Source organism: Phascolarctos cinereus, unplaced genomic scaffold, assembly GCF_003287225.1.
Source record: "Phascolarctos cinereus isolate Bilbo 61053 unplaced genomic scaffold, phaCin_HiC Scaffold_1;HRSCAF=81, whole genome shotgun sequence".
NCBI classification, from domain to species: domain Eukaryota; kingdom Metazoa; phylum Chordata; class Mammalia; order Diprotodontia; family Phascolarctidae; genus Phascolarctos; species Phascolarctos cinereus.
The window spans coordinates 250284430-250303421 of NW_027555514.1; the positions used below are offsets into that span (position 1 = coordinate 250284430).

The following is an 18992-nucleotide window of genomic DNA, read 5'->3' on the forward strand; positions in this document are numbered from 1 at the left end:
CACGCACAGAAAACGCAGCTTTCTCCAAACCTGTTCTTCCTTCCCTCCTCTCCTTCTCCAGATGACTTTCCAGTTTGACCATGGAGACAATTGGCAGTGCTTGGCACCGAGAGGCCTGGGCTGGGGACCAAGTCTGTGCCAGCCGCTGCCGCCCCGGCGGCAGGAGAAGAGAACAAGTCTCTCCCTCGCCCTTTTCTTCTTCCTTCTCTCCTCCCCCTGTGCGCACTCCGGCCACCCCTTCTTTGGCTCCCTTCCAACAGTCACCGATTGGTCTCGGTGGCTTTCCAGTGTGAAATTGAAGGCTAAAGAAGCAGGAGATAGGGGTTGGAGGGGAGCGGAGGGGCGGAGAGAATATGGGAGAAGGAGGAGGAGTCCGAGATCCAGGCGAGGAGGTGCAGGCTGAGGGGTGGGAGGAGCTGCCCGGGTGGAGAAAGCGCACGGAGGGGTGGCCACGCAGGCGCGGGGGAGCCCCCGAGAGCCCCACGCGGGTGCTTCCCTGAACCTCCAGCCGCGGGTTCTCACTTTAGTGCGGAAAGGGTTGGGGACTGGAAGGAGCTAATAAAGAGTGAATGAGCTACAGCCGCCCGTCACGGCGGCTGGAGACCAAGCGAGCACCCAGAGCGGGGCAAGGGGAAGGAGGGGAAGAGGGGAAGGAGGCGGAGGAGGAGGCGGAGGAGCAGAGGCAGCTCTCGCTCCCGTCCCTCCCACTCTCCCTTCTCGACTCTCTCTCTCCCTGTTCTCTCCAGCTGCACCGGCAGCCCAGCTCCGTCCTGTCCATCCCTTCCTCCCCGCACTCACACCCCTAGTCGTCCCTTCACTAGCCCCCCAGCCTAGCACCGCATCCAGGGCTCCCCCCTTTCCCAACTGCCATGGGTTAGGGTCCGGGCGGAGCGGAGGAAGAGCGAGCCCCAAAGCCAAGCACTCAATAAACCTGCCGCTTGCTCGCTCGCTGGCTGCCGGCTCGCCAGGGCTTCCGGGGATGGGGAGAGCGCTCTGAGCCCTCGCCCCCGGGGACGGGGAAGGAGGAGGCAAGCGGGGCCAGGAGTGAAGAGCAGCAGAAGAGGGGTGGGTTCCAAGGCTTGGGGTGGGGGGAGAGGGGGAGAGAAGGGGAGGGGTAGGAGGGTGGGAGAGAGAGAAGGAGGAGGAGAGAGAAAAAAGTGAAGCTGGGAGGAGAAGCGGAAGGTGGGGATTGATGCTTCTTTCTGTGTTGCGGCTGCCCTTGTATTGGAAAGGGAGCAGAAGGGAAGGCGGTGGAGAGATGATTGCTGAGTTGGTGAGCAGCGCCCTGGGGCTCGTCTTGTATCTCAACACCCTCAGTGCGGATTTCTGCTACGATGACAGGTAAGAGGGGAGGTGAGTGGGAGGGAGGCTAAAGGAGCTGGATGGGAATTCTACGAGGCTGGCTGGCTGGCTTGCCTCCGGAGTACGACTACGAGCCGAGTTGGAGGGAGAGTGGTCCCGGCTTCAGGGTTCAACAACATAACAATCGTCACTCCTCCCCCCTCTCCCTCCTCCCCAGTCCCCAAGCAAACACACGGGGAGCAAACCGGACTAGTTAGTTTCAGTTCCTAGTTTTTCTGCAGGTTTCCTCCCTGTTTCTTTCTGGTGTTTGCAGGCACTGAAGTTTCTTAAAGGCAATCTCTGCTGTTTGGGAAACTATTCAATGAATTTTAGCTTGAAAAACAAACAAACAAGTATTATTTGGTATCACAACAACACATTAAGTGATTTTGTGTCTGGGCACGAAGGAAACCCCTTCCTTTACCCGCACCCCTCATTTCCCCTTTAATAACGCTTCGCTTGTAACTCCTTCTCCCCTTAAAAAAACAAAACAAACAAACAAACAAAAGAGACTTATTTCTAGAGGCGAAAACAGGCAATTGACAGTTGCTTATTTCCCGGAATAAGAGCCCCTTGCCTGCCTCAACTTTCCTTGTTTGCTTGTACAGTACTTTAACGCAACATAACGCTGCCCCTGATGTGCCACCATATAAGATCGACGGAACAGCACTTTATATAAGCTTTCAGCTTTCATTTGTGTTTGGCAGTTTTCGTTTATGCTTAGCAATTCTTGTATGCCAATTGGTAAAGATGAAGCCCTTGGGGCTTTGACGTGGTCTTTTGCATTTGGGTTAGTTTGGGTGGCTAATGAGACCTGAACTGTGTTGTCAAAGAAACTGCATCGATTTCTGGAAAATGTCACAGGGCTGCTGGTGTCCCTACCTATTTTTCTCCCCCTTAAACGTGCTAGTGTTTAGAAACTGATGAAAAGCTCCATTAGCCATTAGGGAAAATTCCAATTTGTGTCTTTTCCGGTGACTTAATCTGATTACAATTAAAACAGATGCATAATTAAAATATATTAGGGAGAACAGTACGCCTGGCTAAACTTATTAACTGTCCTGCGGTGTTTCGTGCTCCATTGAAATTAAACCATTCAAAAAGTGAGCACAGATTTACTTTGACAGCTTTTCATCAACCCTTCTCTTTCTATGGAAAGTGTATGGATCCCTTGGGTTAGGGTGAGGTAGCGCCTGGGATTACTAGTAGTGGTCGCATAGGGAGCGGAGGTGAAGTCCGGATCCTCTCCTGGTTGTAATTAGCATTTTTATGTAGTCTCTCTTTCCTCTACTATTAGCCTAAAAGCTTGTGTATATGTCTTAGGTCAGCAATTCTTGATTCACACCCACTAATTAGAATGCTTCTGAAATCCCAGAGTGATCTGGATGGCAGAATTCAAGAAATCCTTCTTGATACGTGAACTGGAGTATTTGTCAGAGTCTAGCAGAGAGGGAAACCACTGTTCGACTTTAACTTTCCCTAAACTTTTCATCATAGCTTACAGATTTTTGCTGTCATGTACTTTGAGAAATAGTTTGTCTGTGCTTGTGACAGGAGTACTCTTTATTCTCCAAAGTTCTAGAGTAGTGCACCTGCTGATATTGAGTCTGCCACTCTAGGAAAAAGAAATAGAAGAAAAAAAAACCTTTTCTCCTTCAAAGATTGCTAACTGCGTTGAAAATAGGTTCAAGGACGACTCTGCCCTCAGTGACTCTGCTTAGGGCAGTTTGAATTGTAAATGTGCAGGTAGTATTTGGGAAAAGGTGACAAAATTTCAATGCAGGAATAAATAGGGTTGTTTTTTTTTAAGTGCCTTCTCAAATGGCTTAACTCTTCTTGGGTGCTATGATGATTCAGACTTTGCCACTCTACACTCTCCTTAATAGTTTTTTTAGTTCTGATTGGGAAATGACATTACACCCAGGAGAAAACTATACTTTAATAATTAAGATTTCACTTAAACTAACTTTTTATATTATTTATTTTCTATAAAGACTGACCAAAATATCTTTATTCCTTGCTCATAAATCCTATTATAGAAACACTCCATTTGTGACTTAAGTCCAGGGGCATGTGTTTGTGGTCATTAGGATTTAGTTATTAGTAGTAACTGCCATTCTTTGTATCACTTTCTTCACTTAGGGAAACAGTATACTTTCCATGCATAGAGGTTCTATGAGATATTTCCTTCTTCACATACTGTAGACTGATAATTCGTTGCTACAGTATAAATCTCAAGTGTAGATCATCCCAAACTACTGTCCTGCAATATACATTTGCTATTTTATAATTTACCATGTGTACAATATGTTTACTAGGTATGTACATATACACACACACACACATTTATATGTATTAGAAAACTATTCTCTCTCTACATTTGTGTTTGTGTACACGCAAAAGTGCATGGTATGTATATGTAAAGGCAGGGATTAGGGAAGGAAAAGAGAAATCCCAAGATCATGGCTTATTCATTCCTACTACTCTGTGTCATACAACAAACTCCCAAGTCTAAAACATGACTTGTACTAGAATTGTGGACTTATGCTGCCCCACAGGAGATTTTGTGAAATACAAGCCTCTGAAGAGGTCAGTGTTGGAACTGCAGGGTGGACCATTCAATGTATGTGGGAGGCGGCTCTGACTGCTGACTTCCTTCACTCAATCAGAGTTTTGCATTTAAACTCCTAGAATTAGACATTTGATTCAGGGGTGTATCATGTTGCTATGACTTAAACTTGCCACTTTGGTACCTCTCAAACTGCTATAAGTTCTTTTTTCAATACAGAGGTCAAGTTTACTTTAGAATCTAAAGGGTGTATGGAATGGCTTGGAGTGTTTGCTTTAGGTCGGTTGAGATCGAAACTAAGAACCAAGCAGAGCTGAGCAGTAACATAGAAACTTCTTATGACAAAATCAATTTCCCCATGGTAAAATTGAATATTTTACATGTGTTTCTACATGAAACCTAAGAAATTGCCTGGGATGGATAGGATAGAATCCAATCAGCTTCTGAATGTAGAAATTAGAGCAGCAGATGAACAGGCTTTCCTCATAGTAGGCACTTAAATCATTGTCGAATTCATGGATTAAGTTTAGGTATTTTTTTCCTCTTTACGCTTTTATTCCTATAAATAACAGGATAATAATAACATCTAGTACTTATATAATACTTTAAAGTTTACAAGGCATTGTACAAATATTATCTCATGTCATTATTATCTCATGTCATTATCTCATTGTCTTATGACAACCCTAGGATATAGGTACTATTATTGTGACTTACCCAGGGTCATACAGAGAGCTAGAGTGCAAAGAGACCTCAGAGGCGATCCAGTTTTAACCTCTGCATTTTAAATATGAAAAACTGAGGCACAGGGAGGTTGAGTGACTTGTTCAAGGTCACATAGGCAACAAGTACCATATGATGATTCGGAGTTTCAAGTCTCTGATCAGGCTGGAATTGGCCCTAATATAAAACACCAGCCAGTTGCCTAATCTTGAGCCTCTGTGTTTGCGCCCCTCCCTTTTTCCAGATCTAGGTGAATAACTTGGGTCTTTGCATTTAACAGTAGGGGGAAAACAAGCTGAAAGACAAGATTTCCTTTTTCTGCTTTCCTTATAAATGTTAATGATGACATCCATCATTTTACACCTCTCCTGAAAGATGCTATTGTAAGATTCCCATACAAATAATATGAAATGACAAAGAGGCTCTTCTAAAACAACAAACTTGTTTTGAATCGTTTTCTTATCTTAACCATCTTCTTTATTAGAAAGAAAACCCTATATTAAAATGTATGGAAAAGTACACAAGAAGAGTAAAGTCAATCTCTTGTTTAAGACCTCAAATCACAAAGAGCCAGTGCTTCAGGTAAACAAAGAAGGCTGTCCAGTCAAATCATTTGGGATTCAGGGAGGGAGGATGTGAGTTTGCCCATTGAGATTGGTTAATTTCACTATTGTCCGTTGCTGTGTATAAAATCTAACCAAGATGACTTTCTATTTGGATCGCCTATCATTGTACGTGTACCTTGCATTTTGAGCAATAAGGATTCTCTGTGCATAACTTTCAGGGAAGATCCCACAGGAGAATTTAGGACTATCAGAAATTCAGGCTTACATAGTCGTGGTTTATTTGGTTATTTGGGCTCAAATTCAAACTGTAGTGTTGGCACACTGCTAGTTGGATTTTTTTCCTAACTGATTTTGATTGACAGTATTTAAAATTGAGTAGTGCTAGCTTTAAAGCTACAGTTTCTCAGGATCATGATGTATTAAAAACAACTTCACTGATGATATTTACTCATTGCACCCAAATGGTCTTTTAAGGTTGGTGTTAGTCTGCCCTTTTGACCTCATGTGATCCACATCCTTTTTGATTCATGCCCTAATGAAGGTAGTAAACTCAGTTCCTTTAAAACAAGACAGTCTTTGGAGTAAACTGAAATTAACTTGCAGATTCCAATATGTGTTAACACAGCTAAACCATGCGTCATCAATCTGTTTACTGGAAAACGGCTAGAGACAATTATTACAAAATTAAAAGGGAAACATAATTTCCTCCAAAGCTCACCTTTCGTTGACTAATTACTTACGGAAACAGAAATCTGCAGTAGTCTTTCTTCTACTTTTAAATGTCCCTCTCACTTTAGAATATATATTTATAAAATGGGAAACAAGAGTCTAATTTATTGTTTATGATTGTTTTATGTGACACTTTTATCCTCTTGCTAAGTTCTTTGATGTTTTAAAGAGCTGGGCTTGGAGAAGAGCTATTCTGCTGTTTTGGACAAGTAAATCTATTTTATCTGAAATCACAAATTGAAATCAGGCAGAGCCCGTATAGACTGCTGTGAGCTTCCTCTGTTGGGCCTGACGCAGGATTTAATCTAGCAAGTGACCCACATACAGGCACCGAGAGCATGCACAAATACTCCAGGGAAAATGGCTCGCCATCTGTCTCTTGGCTGATTTTTTTATATATACATTTACATTTGATTATTAATTTACATTTGGGATTCCACTAGGCCTTTGTCTTTGTCATCTACACTTAATTTTTCAGTGCTAATGCACCCCTGTGGTAGTACTGAATTCCTGCTGCTCTCATTCCTAAATGGCTACAACCTTTTGGATTCCAACATGGGCCAGAAGCAGTTTGTCTTGCTGATTTTTTCTCATTGTTGTTCAGTACACTAAATGTACTTATTTAAGATGGCCATGATAATATCAGCTATTTAAAGTTGTGGTCTTTAATATAGGCAAAGGGAACATTTTCTCTGGAACAGATGCTTGTATAATTTTAGTGAAAAAGGAAGGCCTTCTTCAAGGTACTCCAATAAAAATTGCAGTCACCTACCCATAAGCCTTCTTTCTGCTCTTGTTCCATGAGGTGCTTTACCATGAGTAGGGCCCCCCTTTTTTAATGTGTTCTTCTCCTAATAAGCTGGAGCACATCCAGAGGAAGACAGTCAGGTTGGCAAAGGTTGCCTTACACCCGTAATACATGTTGTGGTTGTTGTTTTTATTCATTCTGGAAGAGGACGGTGAAGAGAGGAAGGTGATGCTATGACTTGCAAGTGAATTAGATTTAAGTGAGGGAGTGTTGTGTGAAGTCACTAGCCTCACTTTCTCCTCCAGAGCCATCTGGGCCCTGTGGCAAGATACAGATTAGAAAGACCTGAGATGGCTCTGGATGCAGGGGGAGACCTTGGTCTTTTTAAGCTAAAGTCTTTCTGAGTTCTCACTTTTCCTGAGGCAATGCCCATTCAGTGATTAAGGCTAGGTAGGAAATGAGCCAAGGAATGGCCCTTTTTACCCAATTAAAACAAATCTGTCTGGAAGGGAAATATCCTCAGGGTTTCTGATCTAAACAGAAACAATTACTATTTACATTCACTCTGAGCTGTAGGGCCCAAACAATGACCACTAAGTGGGGCTTAGGCCTGAACTTACTATTGGCCAATCAATGAGAGCCAGAGTGAATTGAGTTTAAGGCCTGGTCTTTATGAAAGAACTCTAGCCAGTAAACCCCAAGATACCTTTTGAGGAAGTTTCAGTTATCAAAATTTACATTCCTTTGGGCAGAGCACCAGAAGGTAAGGGTATGATTCACTCTGTGGACAGAGGGAGAGGAAGGAGGGGAGAGCAGGTAAAGGAAGGGAAGGGTGTGTGTGTGTGGGGGGGGTCCTTTAGCATGGAAAGGAGACTGAGAGGCAATAGTTAAGCTGCCTTCAAGTATGTGAAAGCTATCATGGGGAGGAGGATCATATTAGTTCTCTTTACCTCTAGAGGTACTCTCATGGGCAACAAAAATACTAAAATGGTTTGGTTCCAGAAGGCGGACCTGGGAAATCATTTGAAGCTGCAAAGAGGAAAATTTAAGCTTGAGGTCAGGAAAAAAATAACTTCTTCATAATTAAAGCTATCAATAAGTAGAATGGGCTGCCTGGTATATGGTGAGTTCTCTCTCTTTGGATGTCTTCAAGCAGAGGACAGATGATTATGTTTTGAGTTTGTTGTAGAGGGAGTACTTTTTTCAGGAATGGTTTGGATTAGATGAAAGAGCTTGAGCTCTTGAGTCAGCACCTGGGTTCAAATCCCACCTTTGACAACTTAGTTTTGGGTTAATTAATCTCTTAATCTCTGTGGCCTCAGATTCTTCATCTGTAAAATGAAGGGTTTGGATTAGGTGACCTCTGAGGTCACTGTAGCTCTAGACCTATGAACCTTTGAGCTCCTTCCAACTCAGGAAAAATGTGCATTCTGTTGTTGTTTCATCATTTTTCAGTTGTGTTTAACTTTTTGTGACCCCATTTGGGGTTTTCTTGGCAAAGCTATTGATTTGCCATTTCCTTCTCCAGCTCATTTTACAGATGAGGAAACTGAGACAAATGCTCAGGGTCACCCAGATAGGGTGTATGTGAGGCCGATTTGAACTCGGGAAGATGAGTCTTCCTGACTCCAGTCTCAGAACTCTCTCCACTGAGACACCTAACTGACCAATGTATTCTGCACTTCTTTATTTTCCATTAGAAGGAAAGTATCGTATATTTCATCTCCTACTACTTGGAATTTTTAACTCCCAGAGAATAATTTGACATGTAAGTTAATCTTGATGGGAAGTTAAGGGTAGATTGAAAATAAAAACCTGTCCCTTATGAATGTATGTTATTATTTAGGAGCCAAAGAAGAAAGAGCTTATTTAATTAAATACATTGGGATTTGTCTGGAGTTGGTAGTACTCTCTGTTCAAATGATTTTCTATAACTTTGTTCAAATTTGTGTTAACTTACTTGTATCTTGCTGTATCTTACTACCCCTCCCTTCCCAATAAAATGTAAGCTCCTTGAGGGCAGACCCTGTCATTTTTATCTCTTTAGCCCTACCTCCTAGACCATTTTAATTCCCAATGAATTGATTTTTTTGAAATATGTAAAAAAGTAATGTTCTTGTGTAGTTATTTACCAAGAACTGTCAGTTTCCCCAGAAGATTTCATCTTCATGGTCTCCCAAAGGGGAAAAAATATTGCCTTTCAGTATCTAACCAATTATGCCTGTTTTCAGAAACTGTGTACTGACCCTTTGTTTCCTTTGTTGATGTGGTCAATTCATTTTCTACTAAAACTTTATTGTCCACCGAAAAGTTTTTGAATCAAGGAGTCAGAAGTTTGAATTGGGGAGGTGTTGATGGTTATTGGCAGGAAGAATCTCCTTTTATAATTTGTCTTTTACTTTTGATCCTTTTTCATTTGTAGTTTGAATAGATGCATATCCTTTAACATAAAAAAATTATATTGGCTTTCTTTCTTCAATTATTATGCATAATCAGTGTGACTGGTATCCCATGTAGGCAGGTAGTCTTAGTTCTAATTTTTAAAGCGTGTGTTATATCTTTGGGTTATTTTTTTCATTGCAAGCTTTACATAAAGGCTTTAGAATCCACTCCATAGATGGGTTTCCTGAGTTGTTGTCAAGGACCATTGTTTTCCTTCAAGGTCTGGAGACTTCTGAACTCTTTGTGTCTGCCTGACTGCTTGAGTGGCCCTATGGATTGTAGTTTTCTGCCTTCAGAGATTTTAGCACTTTTTCTAGGCAGTTTGTTGATGCCAACAAGACACTGTGCAGTGCTATCATGTTACTATTGATCTCTCCTTCAGCAGTTCAGATTTTCAGTCACATTTGTCATTCTCTGGGACTCAAGTTTTCCGGAATGAAATGAGTAAATGTTGGTTTTACTCACTTAGAAAGGAAAGAAGAGAGTCTACAACTCACCTTGTTTTCTTTTCCTTTTAAACAAATAGTTTAAGTTTACAAACAAAAATTATTTATTTTGAGTAATTGGGGAAGGATTGAGTTAATTCAGGAGAATTTTGAAGAAGGCAAAGCTCACCAAAATGATATGTTTCCAAAATATTACAGGAAGAATCATATGATCATGGTGGTGTTTAGTAGTTTCAGTCATGTCTGACTTTGCATGACCTCATTTGGCTTTTCTTGGCAAAGATATTGATTTGCCATTTCCTTCTCCAGCTCATTTTATAGATGAGGAAACTGAGGCAGCCAGGCTTAAGTGAGTTGTCCACAGTTACCCAGCTAGTAAGTGTCTGAGGCCAGATTTGAACTCAGTAAGATGAAGTCTTCCTAATTCTAAGCCCGGTGCTATATCTACTGTACCACCGTGCTGCCCTTATTGAGACCCATGGGATCATAGAATCATAGATTTCCAGCAGGAAGGGATTTTAGAGGTTTTATTTAGATTTAGATTTGATTTTAGATTTAGAGGTTATATTGTCCAGTAGACATATTATGGAGATGAAGAAATTGAGGCCTGAAGGGATTAACAGCTTTGCCCAAAGTCAGACAAGTAGTAACTGAGCCAGAATGTGAACCTTAGGCTTCCTGCAATCTAGTACTCTTTCTCTTGGCACTGTTCATTTTGCTTAATAACCAATCAGGAAAAGGGAATGGGTCCGTGAAATCTTTGGTATAGGAAAGACCTAGATTAGGAAACTGCCAATGAAGGCTGGTACCTTCTCTGTTACTTAATGTGTAAGAGTAGTGAGAGGTTAAGTGAGTTGACCAAGGTCACACAACCAGAATGTGTTAGAGGTGGGATTTTAACCCAGTTCTTCCTAATTCAGCTTCAGGACCAACTCTCCAGCCATTATGGAGACCCATGGAACACTTTCTCTTTTATTGTTACAACAGGAGCCAGCTTTTTTTATAGATAATAATACTTTGAATAATTAAATGCTCTTAATAAGGACATCATTTGCAGAGAGGTGTCTGGAATTTCTTCTTTAACAAACATTTATTAAATTTCTACTATGGGTAAGACATTGAGTTAGGTGAGAGACATGTAGAGATAAAAATGTATTTATTAGAATCTTAAAGAGATAAGTATAATACATCGTAGAGTGTGTTGTGGGCACAAGACAAGTGGGGAAGGGAAAGGAATAAGCACCTACTGTATGCCAGGCACTGTGCTAAGTGCTTTATGAATATTACCTCATTTGATCCTCCCAAAAACCCTGTGGGGAAAGTGCTGTTATTATCCCCATTTTACAGTTGAGAAAAGTGAAGCAAAGAGAAGTTAAGTGACTTACTTAGGGTCACACAGTTGTTGTTGACTAGTGTCCAACTCTTGTGACCCCATTTTTTTTTAGGTTTGGTTTTGGTTGGTTGGTTTTTTGGTGAAGATACTCGAGTGGTTTGCCATTTCCTATTCCAGCTCATTTTACAGATGAGGAACTGAGGCAAACAGTGTTAAGTGACTTGCACAGTTAGTGTCCGTGGCTGGATCTGGACTCAGGTCCTCCTGATTCCAGAACCAACACTGTCTACTGCGCCACCTAAGTGCTCATCACAGAGCTACTAAAAGTCTGAGGCTGGATTTGGACTCAGGTATTCTTAACGCCAGGCTCACTATTCTAGCCGCTGTGCTACTGACTGCCTAGGAAGAGGGAGTCACATCCAGAGCCCCTGGGAAATTTGTTTCTAATTTTATCTTTGATTTACTTTATCATGCTGTTGATCATGAAGAGTGTTTGAAAACCCTGAATACAAATATAATCAACCAACCAATGGGTGTAAAAGCATTGTGCAAGGAGCTGGGGAGACAGGTACACATTTAAGACAGGCCTCTGCCCTCAAGAAGCTTGCATTCTACTGGGGAAATGTAACATCTTCACAGAGGGGTAAACACAGGATAGATAGAGAAATAAGTACACAGTGATTCGGGGCAGGAAACAGGACAGTGGTTCATATAGTTCTATAGTTTGTATAATCTTTAATTATTATGCGTAATAAGACATCTGTAACTTGAAGGTAGGCTGTGTTGGCTTGTTCATTTCAGAGATATCTTAATGTAGAGGCACTGAAAAACATGGCAGACAAGTTGCTATTTTGTGTGCGTGTTGGACTTGCTCCTTCATTACTTGCCTGAGCTTTTTATGAATGCATTTCATGGTGTCTCAGGGTGTGATAAAGTACTGAAGGGCTGCCCAGTGTGTAGCTTTGGTTAAGGAGATTGGCCCTCGTGATTTACATAGTTTATTAAATGAAGTAATCAAATAAATCTGTTGTCGCTTCTGTCAGATCTCATTGTCTTTGATTATTCCCATGCATTCCATGGAAACTGTGCTGATACTTTGAAGGACTCATGATTTCCATCTGGGTGGGCGGGCCCTTCACCAACATCAATTGCAGCCCCTCCATTCTTTAATAGATGGTCTTCAAATTTGCTTTGTTGAAAAGAATTCATCACTCCCAGTGGTGGATGTGCTTCTGGTGATAAGGCGCCCAGAACTTTACTAGGCTGGTCCCTCAGAGAACACGTCCCCAGTGTGTTGTTGGGGCTGTCCTTGAATCTGTTACAATTTGGCAGGATTTGCCAAAGCTTATGTTCTTTGGTCATAGCCTTCGGCAACCTGATATTCCTTCCAGGACACAATGAGGCATTTGAATAAAGTTATAGTGTTATTTCATAGAAATTTGATATTTATATTTAAGGCAGGAGTTTCTGAACTTGGGCTCTGTGAATTTGTCTTTCTAATATTTTGAGAACTGTTTCAATATAACAGTTTTTTTGGGAGTTATCCACTGTATTTTATTTTGTACATTTAAAAATATTATTCTAAGATGGGGTCTTTAGGCTTCTCCAAACTGCAAAAGGAATCCATCACACAAAAAGTTTAAGATTATTTCCTCAGTTACTTCCCGCTCCCCCCCCCCCCCCCCCCCGTTAAAATGAGGTGGAGTGGTTCTCTCCAAAACGATTGTAAAATCAGGCAGAACTGTTAAGAAAAGTTATGACCCCAGTGAAAGGATAAGGTGTTCTCAATTGGAGATTTCATCCTTTAGATAGTATTTCCTGCTAGATATTCTAGCCAGATCAAAAGTGACACATAGGAATGCATGGTGGGAATGGTGTAGGTGTAGGCTGCAGCAAATTACCAATGGTGACATATTCTGGGAGGTGGTGACCAGGAAGGAGATTGTTGGCTGCTAAGGTATGGAGAGTACTGATAATAGATCAGTTGATAAGGGACCTTTGAGGCTACCTTGTCAGATCCTCTCATTTTACAGATGAGGAAACTGAGACCAAGAAAGTTTAAGTGCCTTGTTAAAATCTCTCTGGTAGATGCGCAGCCTGAATACTACAATGGCTCCTGGAAAATATTACAGTAGCAAAAAGAATGATTCCTTTGCACAGGGTGGATACTCTGTGGAAGATTCACATAATGTGTTGAAAAGAATCTTTCCTAGGATTTTTGTGCTAGGGTAAGTGAGGGTGGGGTTCAGGGTGGATGAAGGAGTAGGTAGGGCCAGAGAGTTCAGTTACACTTTAGTTTCCTGGAAGAGTAGGTACACTCTGTGTACTGCGAAGTTTGTATATACTGCAGGATAGGTCATTACTTGGGAGGCAGGGTAGGATGTAGTGTGTGATCACCTTAAGAGTGTGTGTGTGTGTGTGTGTGTGTGTGTGTGTAGGGTGAGCATCCCTGGGTTGATGTGTTCTGTGATCTATGGATTTTGGCATCCTGAGGTAAAATTCTATTCCCTCCTCTCATGACTCTTCATGACATCATCTGGGGTTTTCTTGGCAAAGATACTGAAATGGTTTGCCATTTCCTTCTCCAGCTCATTTTACAGATGAAGAACTGAGGCAAACAGAGTTAAATGACTTGCCCAGGGTCACATAGCTAGTAAGTGTTTGAGGCCAAATTCGAACTCAGCACCTCCTGACTCCAGGGTTGGTACTTTATCTGATGAGCTACTTAGCTGTCCCCTGTGATATATTCTATTAATTTCTTCTGATAACTAATAACATTTTGAATCTATTTTTTTTTACAAAAATGTTCTATCCACAAAATTTTAAGAATGTTTAAAGCTTCAAATTATGTTTTGAGTTATGTCCACATGGGTACAATGTGGCTCTTAATATTTTGAATGATATTTAATAATAGGATTGAATTTTATCAATTAGTTCCATTTAAACATTGTTTCTAAATCAAGTAGAAAAAAAACTGGCAACCCGAATGACCAGAATATTTGAAATTCTTTGAGTATTAATTTAAAAATATAGTTTGCAAAATGAAGTTTCATGTCAGGGAAAAGCGTTTTTTTTTTTTTTAAGATAACCCATTCAACATAACAAATCCCTTCAATGATTTCATAAATATTTTTAGCATGATTTCTAATTATAGTCAAAATCAGATGTAAGGAGACCATGGTGTTGCAAACTATAGAATTGTTTTAATGGTTCCATCATCCAGCTTCTATTTCTGAATTTAGGATTTTATTTCTGGGCCTCTGATGTAAACAGGGGATTATGGCTTGACCACAGGATAAAAATGGACCAAGTGAGCAAAGGTGGATGGAGAAAGAGTAATGAAAAGTAAAGTATTTTGGAAAAGTAAACAGCTTTGTTTTTGTCAATTTCCAAGTTTTTTTTTAGGGTGAAACTTTTTTTTTATAAGTGCTATTTTACTTTCTTGTCAATACTTCTAGAGTGTGAAAACGGTTAGTGAACAGTCAGTTCACTTTGGGAACAAGGCTCCTCAAACCAGCACTTATTTATTTATTTATTTTTAAAATTTTAATCCATCAACAACAGAGCATAGGAGACAAAAATTGGCCTTGAAGTTAGGAAAGCCTAGTTTTGAGTCCCACCTTTGACACATGCTGACTGCATGATTCTGGGCAAAATATTTAACCTCTCAGTTCTCTGGGCCAAAGGAATTGAAGAGGAGGGTCACATGTGGCCCACAACACTCCCAAATGGAGCCCAAACCAGATTAAAATGTGATTGGGAAGTATTGAAGAAAACAAATAAAAATACAATAAAACAGAGGTAATTATGTTAATATGTGGTTTTCCAAGTCAATGTGTAGCCCGAATTGGTTCTTCTATATAGTTAAATGGTGCCTGTTTCTATTGGAGTTTGACCACCCCTGTTCTAGGCAATTCTCTAAGACTGTAAGTGTTAGAGAAGGTGCCAACCTACCTTGGTAGAGGGAGTTTGTGTGCCTGGGAGTCCCCTATATCAACAAAATCATAGGTTAAGTCCCTATGCCTATTGTACGCTGTCTCATAAGATAATATTCTCAAGAGGAGATGGCTTTGTGTAACGACTACAAGGACTCCATTCATGGATCTGGCACAATTCCACAGTTTTCAAAAGCTATTTGGCATCACCAGTACCTTCTGTACCTTCTCTAAAATACAGGTCTTGAGATCAGAGATCTAGAGCTGGGAGCATCTTCTGTGGCTATGTAGTCCAAATAACACCCTCATTTTACAGAAAAGGATCGGGAGGTTGAGTGACCTGCCCCAACTCACTCTGGCAGTGAGGGTCAGAGTAACGATTTGAACAAAGGTTCTCTGGACAGCCATGTGAAACATCTCAGAGACAAGTTATCAGTGGTGGAACAGTCTCAGGCCTGCATCCCAGGGACTCCCCCTTGCCTATGAACCAGTTTTGGGGTACTTTTGTCCTTCTGTGCCTAGTTTCGTAGTAGTATTGTCACTGATAATGTTAATACTTTGAATCTATGGAAGAGATTACATGTAAAAACCTTTGGAACAAAATGTTTTTATGAAGCATATTGTTTTATTCATAACAAAATTCTATTTTTCTGATCCTTTAAATATTTAACTATTGAATCCATATCCCAAAGTGCTTTAAAGAATGTAGGGCAGCAGATTCATCTCATTTACACTGTAATCCTGTCTCTGCCATCAGCCTTCTTGGGAAAAATCACTTCATTTCCCTAAACCTCAGTTTCCTCATTTATAAAATGAAGACATGAGACTATATTATTGCTAACATCCCTTTTAGTTTTAAAATTCAATGATGGCTCTAGGAGAGGAGGAATTCATTCAAAAGACGAGCTACCAATGGCAAATGTTCCATCTCTCCAGATGATTTAGCTGTGAGATTTGGCGGGGGGAAGGTTCTGAGATGGATAGGAAGGAATTTGACATGTTATGTGCAGTAATTACCCATGTAGAAGGAAGCAAATATCTATTGCTTATTTGAAAAGCTAGATTGAATCCCTTTGGTAAACCTTACTTAAAATAAGATCCCTCTCTTTGAGACGCTACTCAAAGAGGAAAAGTGAATCAAGCATAGACACTGAGTTTTATAGAACAGAAATATTTTAAATTTTAACTCAGCATCATGTTGAGATGAATCAGCCAACCATGCTCAGGGAACTTAGCATATGAATGACAAATCATAGCAAACATCTGTGGGTAGAAGGAGAATTAGAACTCCTGGTTTTCCAACACTGATTCCTGGGAGATTGTGGTGTTCCAAGATTCACACCCATATTGTATCACCAGGAAAATATCTGGTTGAAGAGATGGGTTTTTGAACCATAACTTACAGTTGCTGACAGCACTGCATTAATTACCCAAATACAATTCAACCTCCTTTCTTCTTCCTATTCAATTTTGGGCCCAGCTCATTGTACCTTTCCAGTGGCCTATCTCATTTTGTGTAATGATGGAGGAACTCAACAGACTGATTATTGGGCTGTATATCACCATCTAAATGATAGACCTTTTTCATCCACTTAGTTTTTCCTATATGAATTTGTTAGGTCAATCTCTTTTGAGTAATCAATGATCTGGGGCTTGATGCAGTCAGCAATATATAATTTACGGAAAGGAATATGTAAAGGGTCATGGCATCAAAGCCTTAGAGCTAGAAGGGACCTTAGAGGCCTTTGAGTTCAACAGCCTCATTTTACAGATGAGAAAACTGATTCACTGAGAGGTTAAGTGACTTAACCAGGATAATATAGCTAATCAGTGTCTGGGGTTGAATTTCACCCCACCTCTTCTTGATTCTAAACCCAGGACTTTATCCAGTATCTCTCAAGGAATTCTCCCTAACATTTTGGCCACTGCATAGGATTTCCTCTAAAACAGTGGTGGACAATATTGAGTCTCTCTCTCCCTATTTTGTGTCTTACTGATAAATCAGAGGTATAGTAGGGACGATGGTAGGCTTGGCATCAGGCTGACAGAAGTTCAGATCTCACCCCTGATTTGTACTATTACTGTGACTCTTGGTAAGTCACTTACTAAGATACTTGGTAAGTCCATGCACTACCTAGGACTTATCTACTCAGTCCGGTTATGACCTGCTAGTGGAGGGAATTCCCCCAGCCCATTTTCCCTACCTAATCAGAGATTCTCTGAAGTGTTTTGTAACCGGAAAACAACCAAACAGAGCAGAATAACTACTTCTATGGTTGCATTTCATTAAAATTCCCAGATGAGCCTGAGAAATGGAAGTATCTCTCTAGGAACCCTCTATTTTATTGAAGCTCCATGTATTTTAATGTTTGTTTTTACCTTTTGAAGAAGTTGCACTGGTTGATAGACAAAACCTTGACTCGAAAATGAAGCTATTTGCGTTCTACCCCAAACTTGATGTGGCTTAGGTCATATTATTTAACCTTCTGGGGCCTCAGTTTTTTATATGTTCAATGGCAGATAACTTTTCGGAATGTCCTATATGTTAATACGTTTGTGGCTATACAAAGATATATACTTTTCTCTTTATATAGAGACATGAAATAATGTTGAAATTCTAGGAGGTAGAATCTAGTGAAATATATGTCTGTAGTTTTAATTTTTTTAAAGACACCTGTGATTTCTTTGGTGTAGGGAGCTTTTTGTGAGACACTTTCTCTACCAAAGCTGACTGATTCCTGCTCTCCAGCTTCTAATCTTAGAAAATTGCACCAAGAAATTAAATGACTTGCCCAGGGTCACACGGCTAATGTGTGTCCAAGGAGGGATTTGAGGCCAGGTATTTCCTCATTTCAAAGCTTATGTTCAACACCACCGCCTGATTATTGATATCAAAATGAGGCATACAACCACTGTTAATGGTAATATTGTCTTTATGATAGTTCCATGAAATAGATTGGTGTTTAATTCTGGTTTTGATAAGTGAATGAACCAATAAGCAACTACTAGCCCAGAATTTGAATCTCCAGAGTCACTGTGTAGCTTCTACTTTTATTAGATCAAAACTGGGCAATCCACTAAATGAAAATTTGGCTGGGGTGGTGTGAAAAACTTCCAGGCTTTGGAAGGGAGGCAAGTTAAATAGAGACATTTAGGATACTGAAACTATGAAAGTATATTTTAAGGGCAATTAGGCATCAGGTGATGTAAGATGTGTGGAGGAAGGTTAAGAATAGAATCACATTGTAATAGTGACTACATTTGCCTTAAAAAAAAAGAAAGAAAGAAAATAAAAAGATAAGGAGTTCAGGAAAGACAGGTGGCTCTCCTGATAGGCTAGTAGCTCTTTCTATTTTTAGTCCTGTACAGTAAAAATTGTCTATCCGAACATTCAGGAAATGGATTGTATTTGATAAGTAAATATCCTGGAGAGGTGAAGTCTTACACTACCATCTTTCCTTACTAACTGATTTTTGGTGACTCCCTTTCTAAAATGTGCCATGCATTTCTTTTAACGTTATACTATGCTATACACCTGGGGCAGCTAGGTGGTACAATGGATAGAGTGCCAGGCCTGGAATCAGAAAGATTCATTGTCCTGAGTTCAAATGTGGCCTCAAACACTTCATAGCTATGTGACCCTTGGCAAGTCATCTAACCCTGTTTGCCTCAGTTTCCTCATTTGTAGAATGAGCTGGAGAAAGAAGTGGCAAGCGACTCCAATATTTTTACCAAGAAAACCCCGAATGGGGTCACAAAGAAGTGGACACAATTGAAAACCAACTGAAAATCCCATAGACCTAGCTGCTTCAGATGATGTGGGATAAAGTTTTGGGTAACTTACTTTGTTATAGGGAGTCAGAGATCATCTAATTCACACATCTTCTTTTTACAGATAAATGTGACCCATTTCCTTTTACAGTAGGGACACCTGAGCCCTAGAGAGGTGAAAGGAGATTTGCCCGGTATCATATAAGTAGGAAAACTGGGATTTCAACCAAGATCCCCAGCTGCCAAATCCAATATTCCTTCCCCTAGACCCCTGCCTTACTTCCCCTAGGCTACTGGACTACTCGAGTTATCACAGCTCTAGCGCATCACACTGATATTCTTCAAGGCTGCAGCATTAGCACACAGGGGGTTGGTACCCCAAAGTACAG

At 40.6% G+C, this 18992-nt stretch overlaps 1 protein-coding gene across 4 annotated transcripts in view; it reads left to right on the top strand.

Annotated features, from left to right (window-relative positions):
* Positions 1 to 476: 476 nt before the first annotated feature.
* TMTC2 (transmembrane O-mannosyltransferase targeting cadherins 2) overlaps positions 477 to 18992 on the top strand; it is a 518078-nt gene continuing 499562 nt past the window's right edge. Inside the window, exons 1-2 of one of the 4 annotated variants that reach the window (XM_020993460.2) lie at positions 477 to 1065; positions 1233 to 1341. In XM_020993460.2, coding sequence (XP_020849119.1) covers positions 1259 to 1341 — 83 coding nt within the window. In that variant the 5' untranslated portion in view covers positions 477 to 1065; positions 1233 to 1258. Of the gene's footprint in view, positions 1066 to 1127; positions 1342 to 18992 lie in introns of those variants that run through there. The other 3 variants (XM_020993461.2, XM_020993459.2, XM_020993462.2) reach the window with 3 other exon arrangements.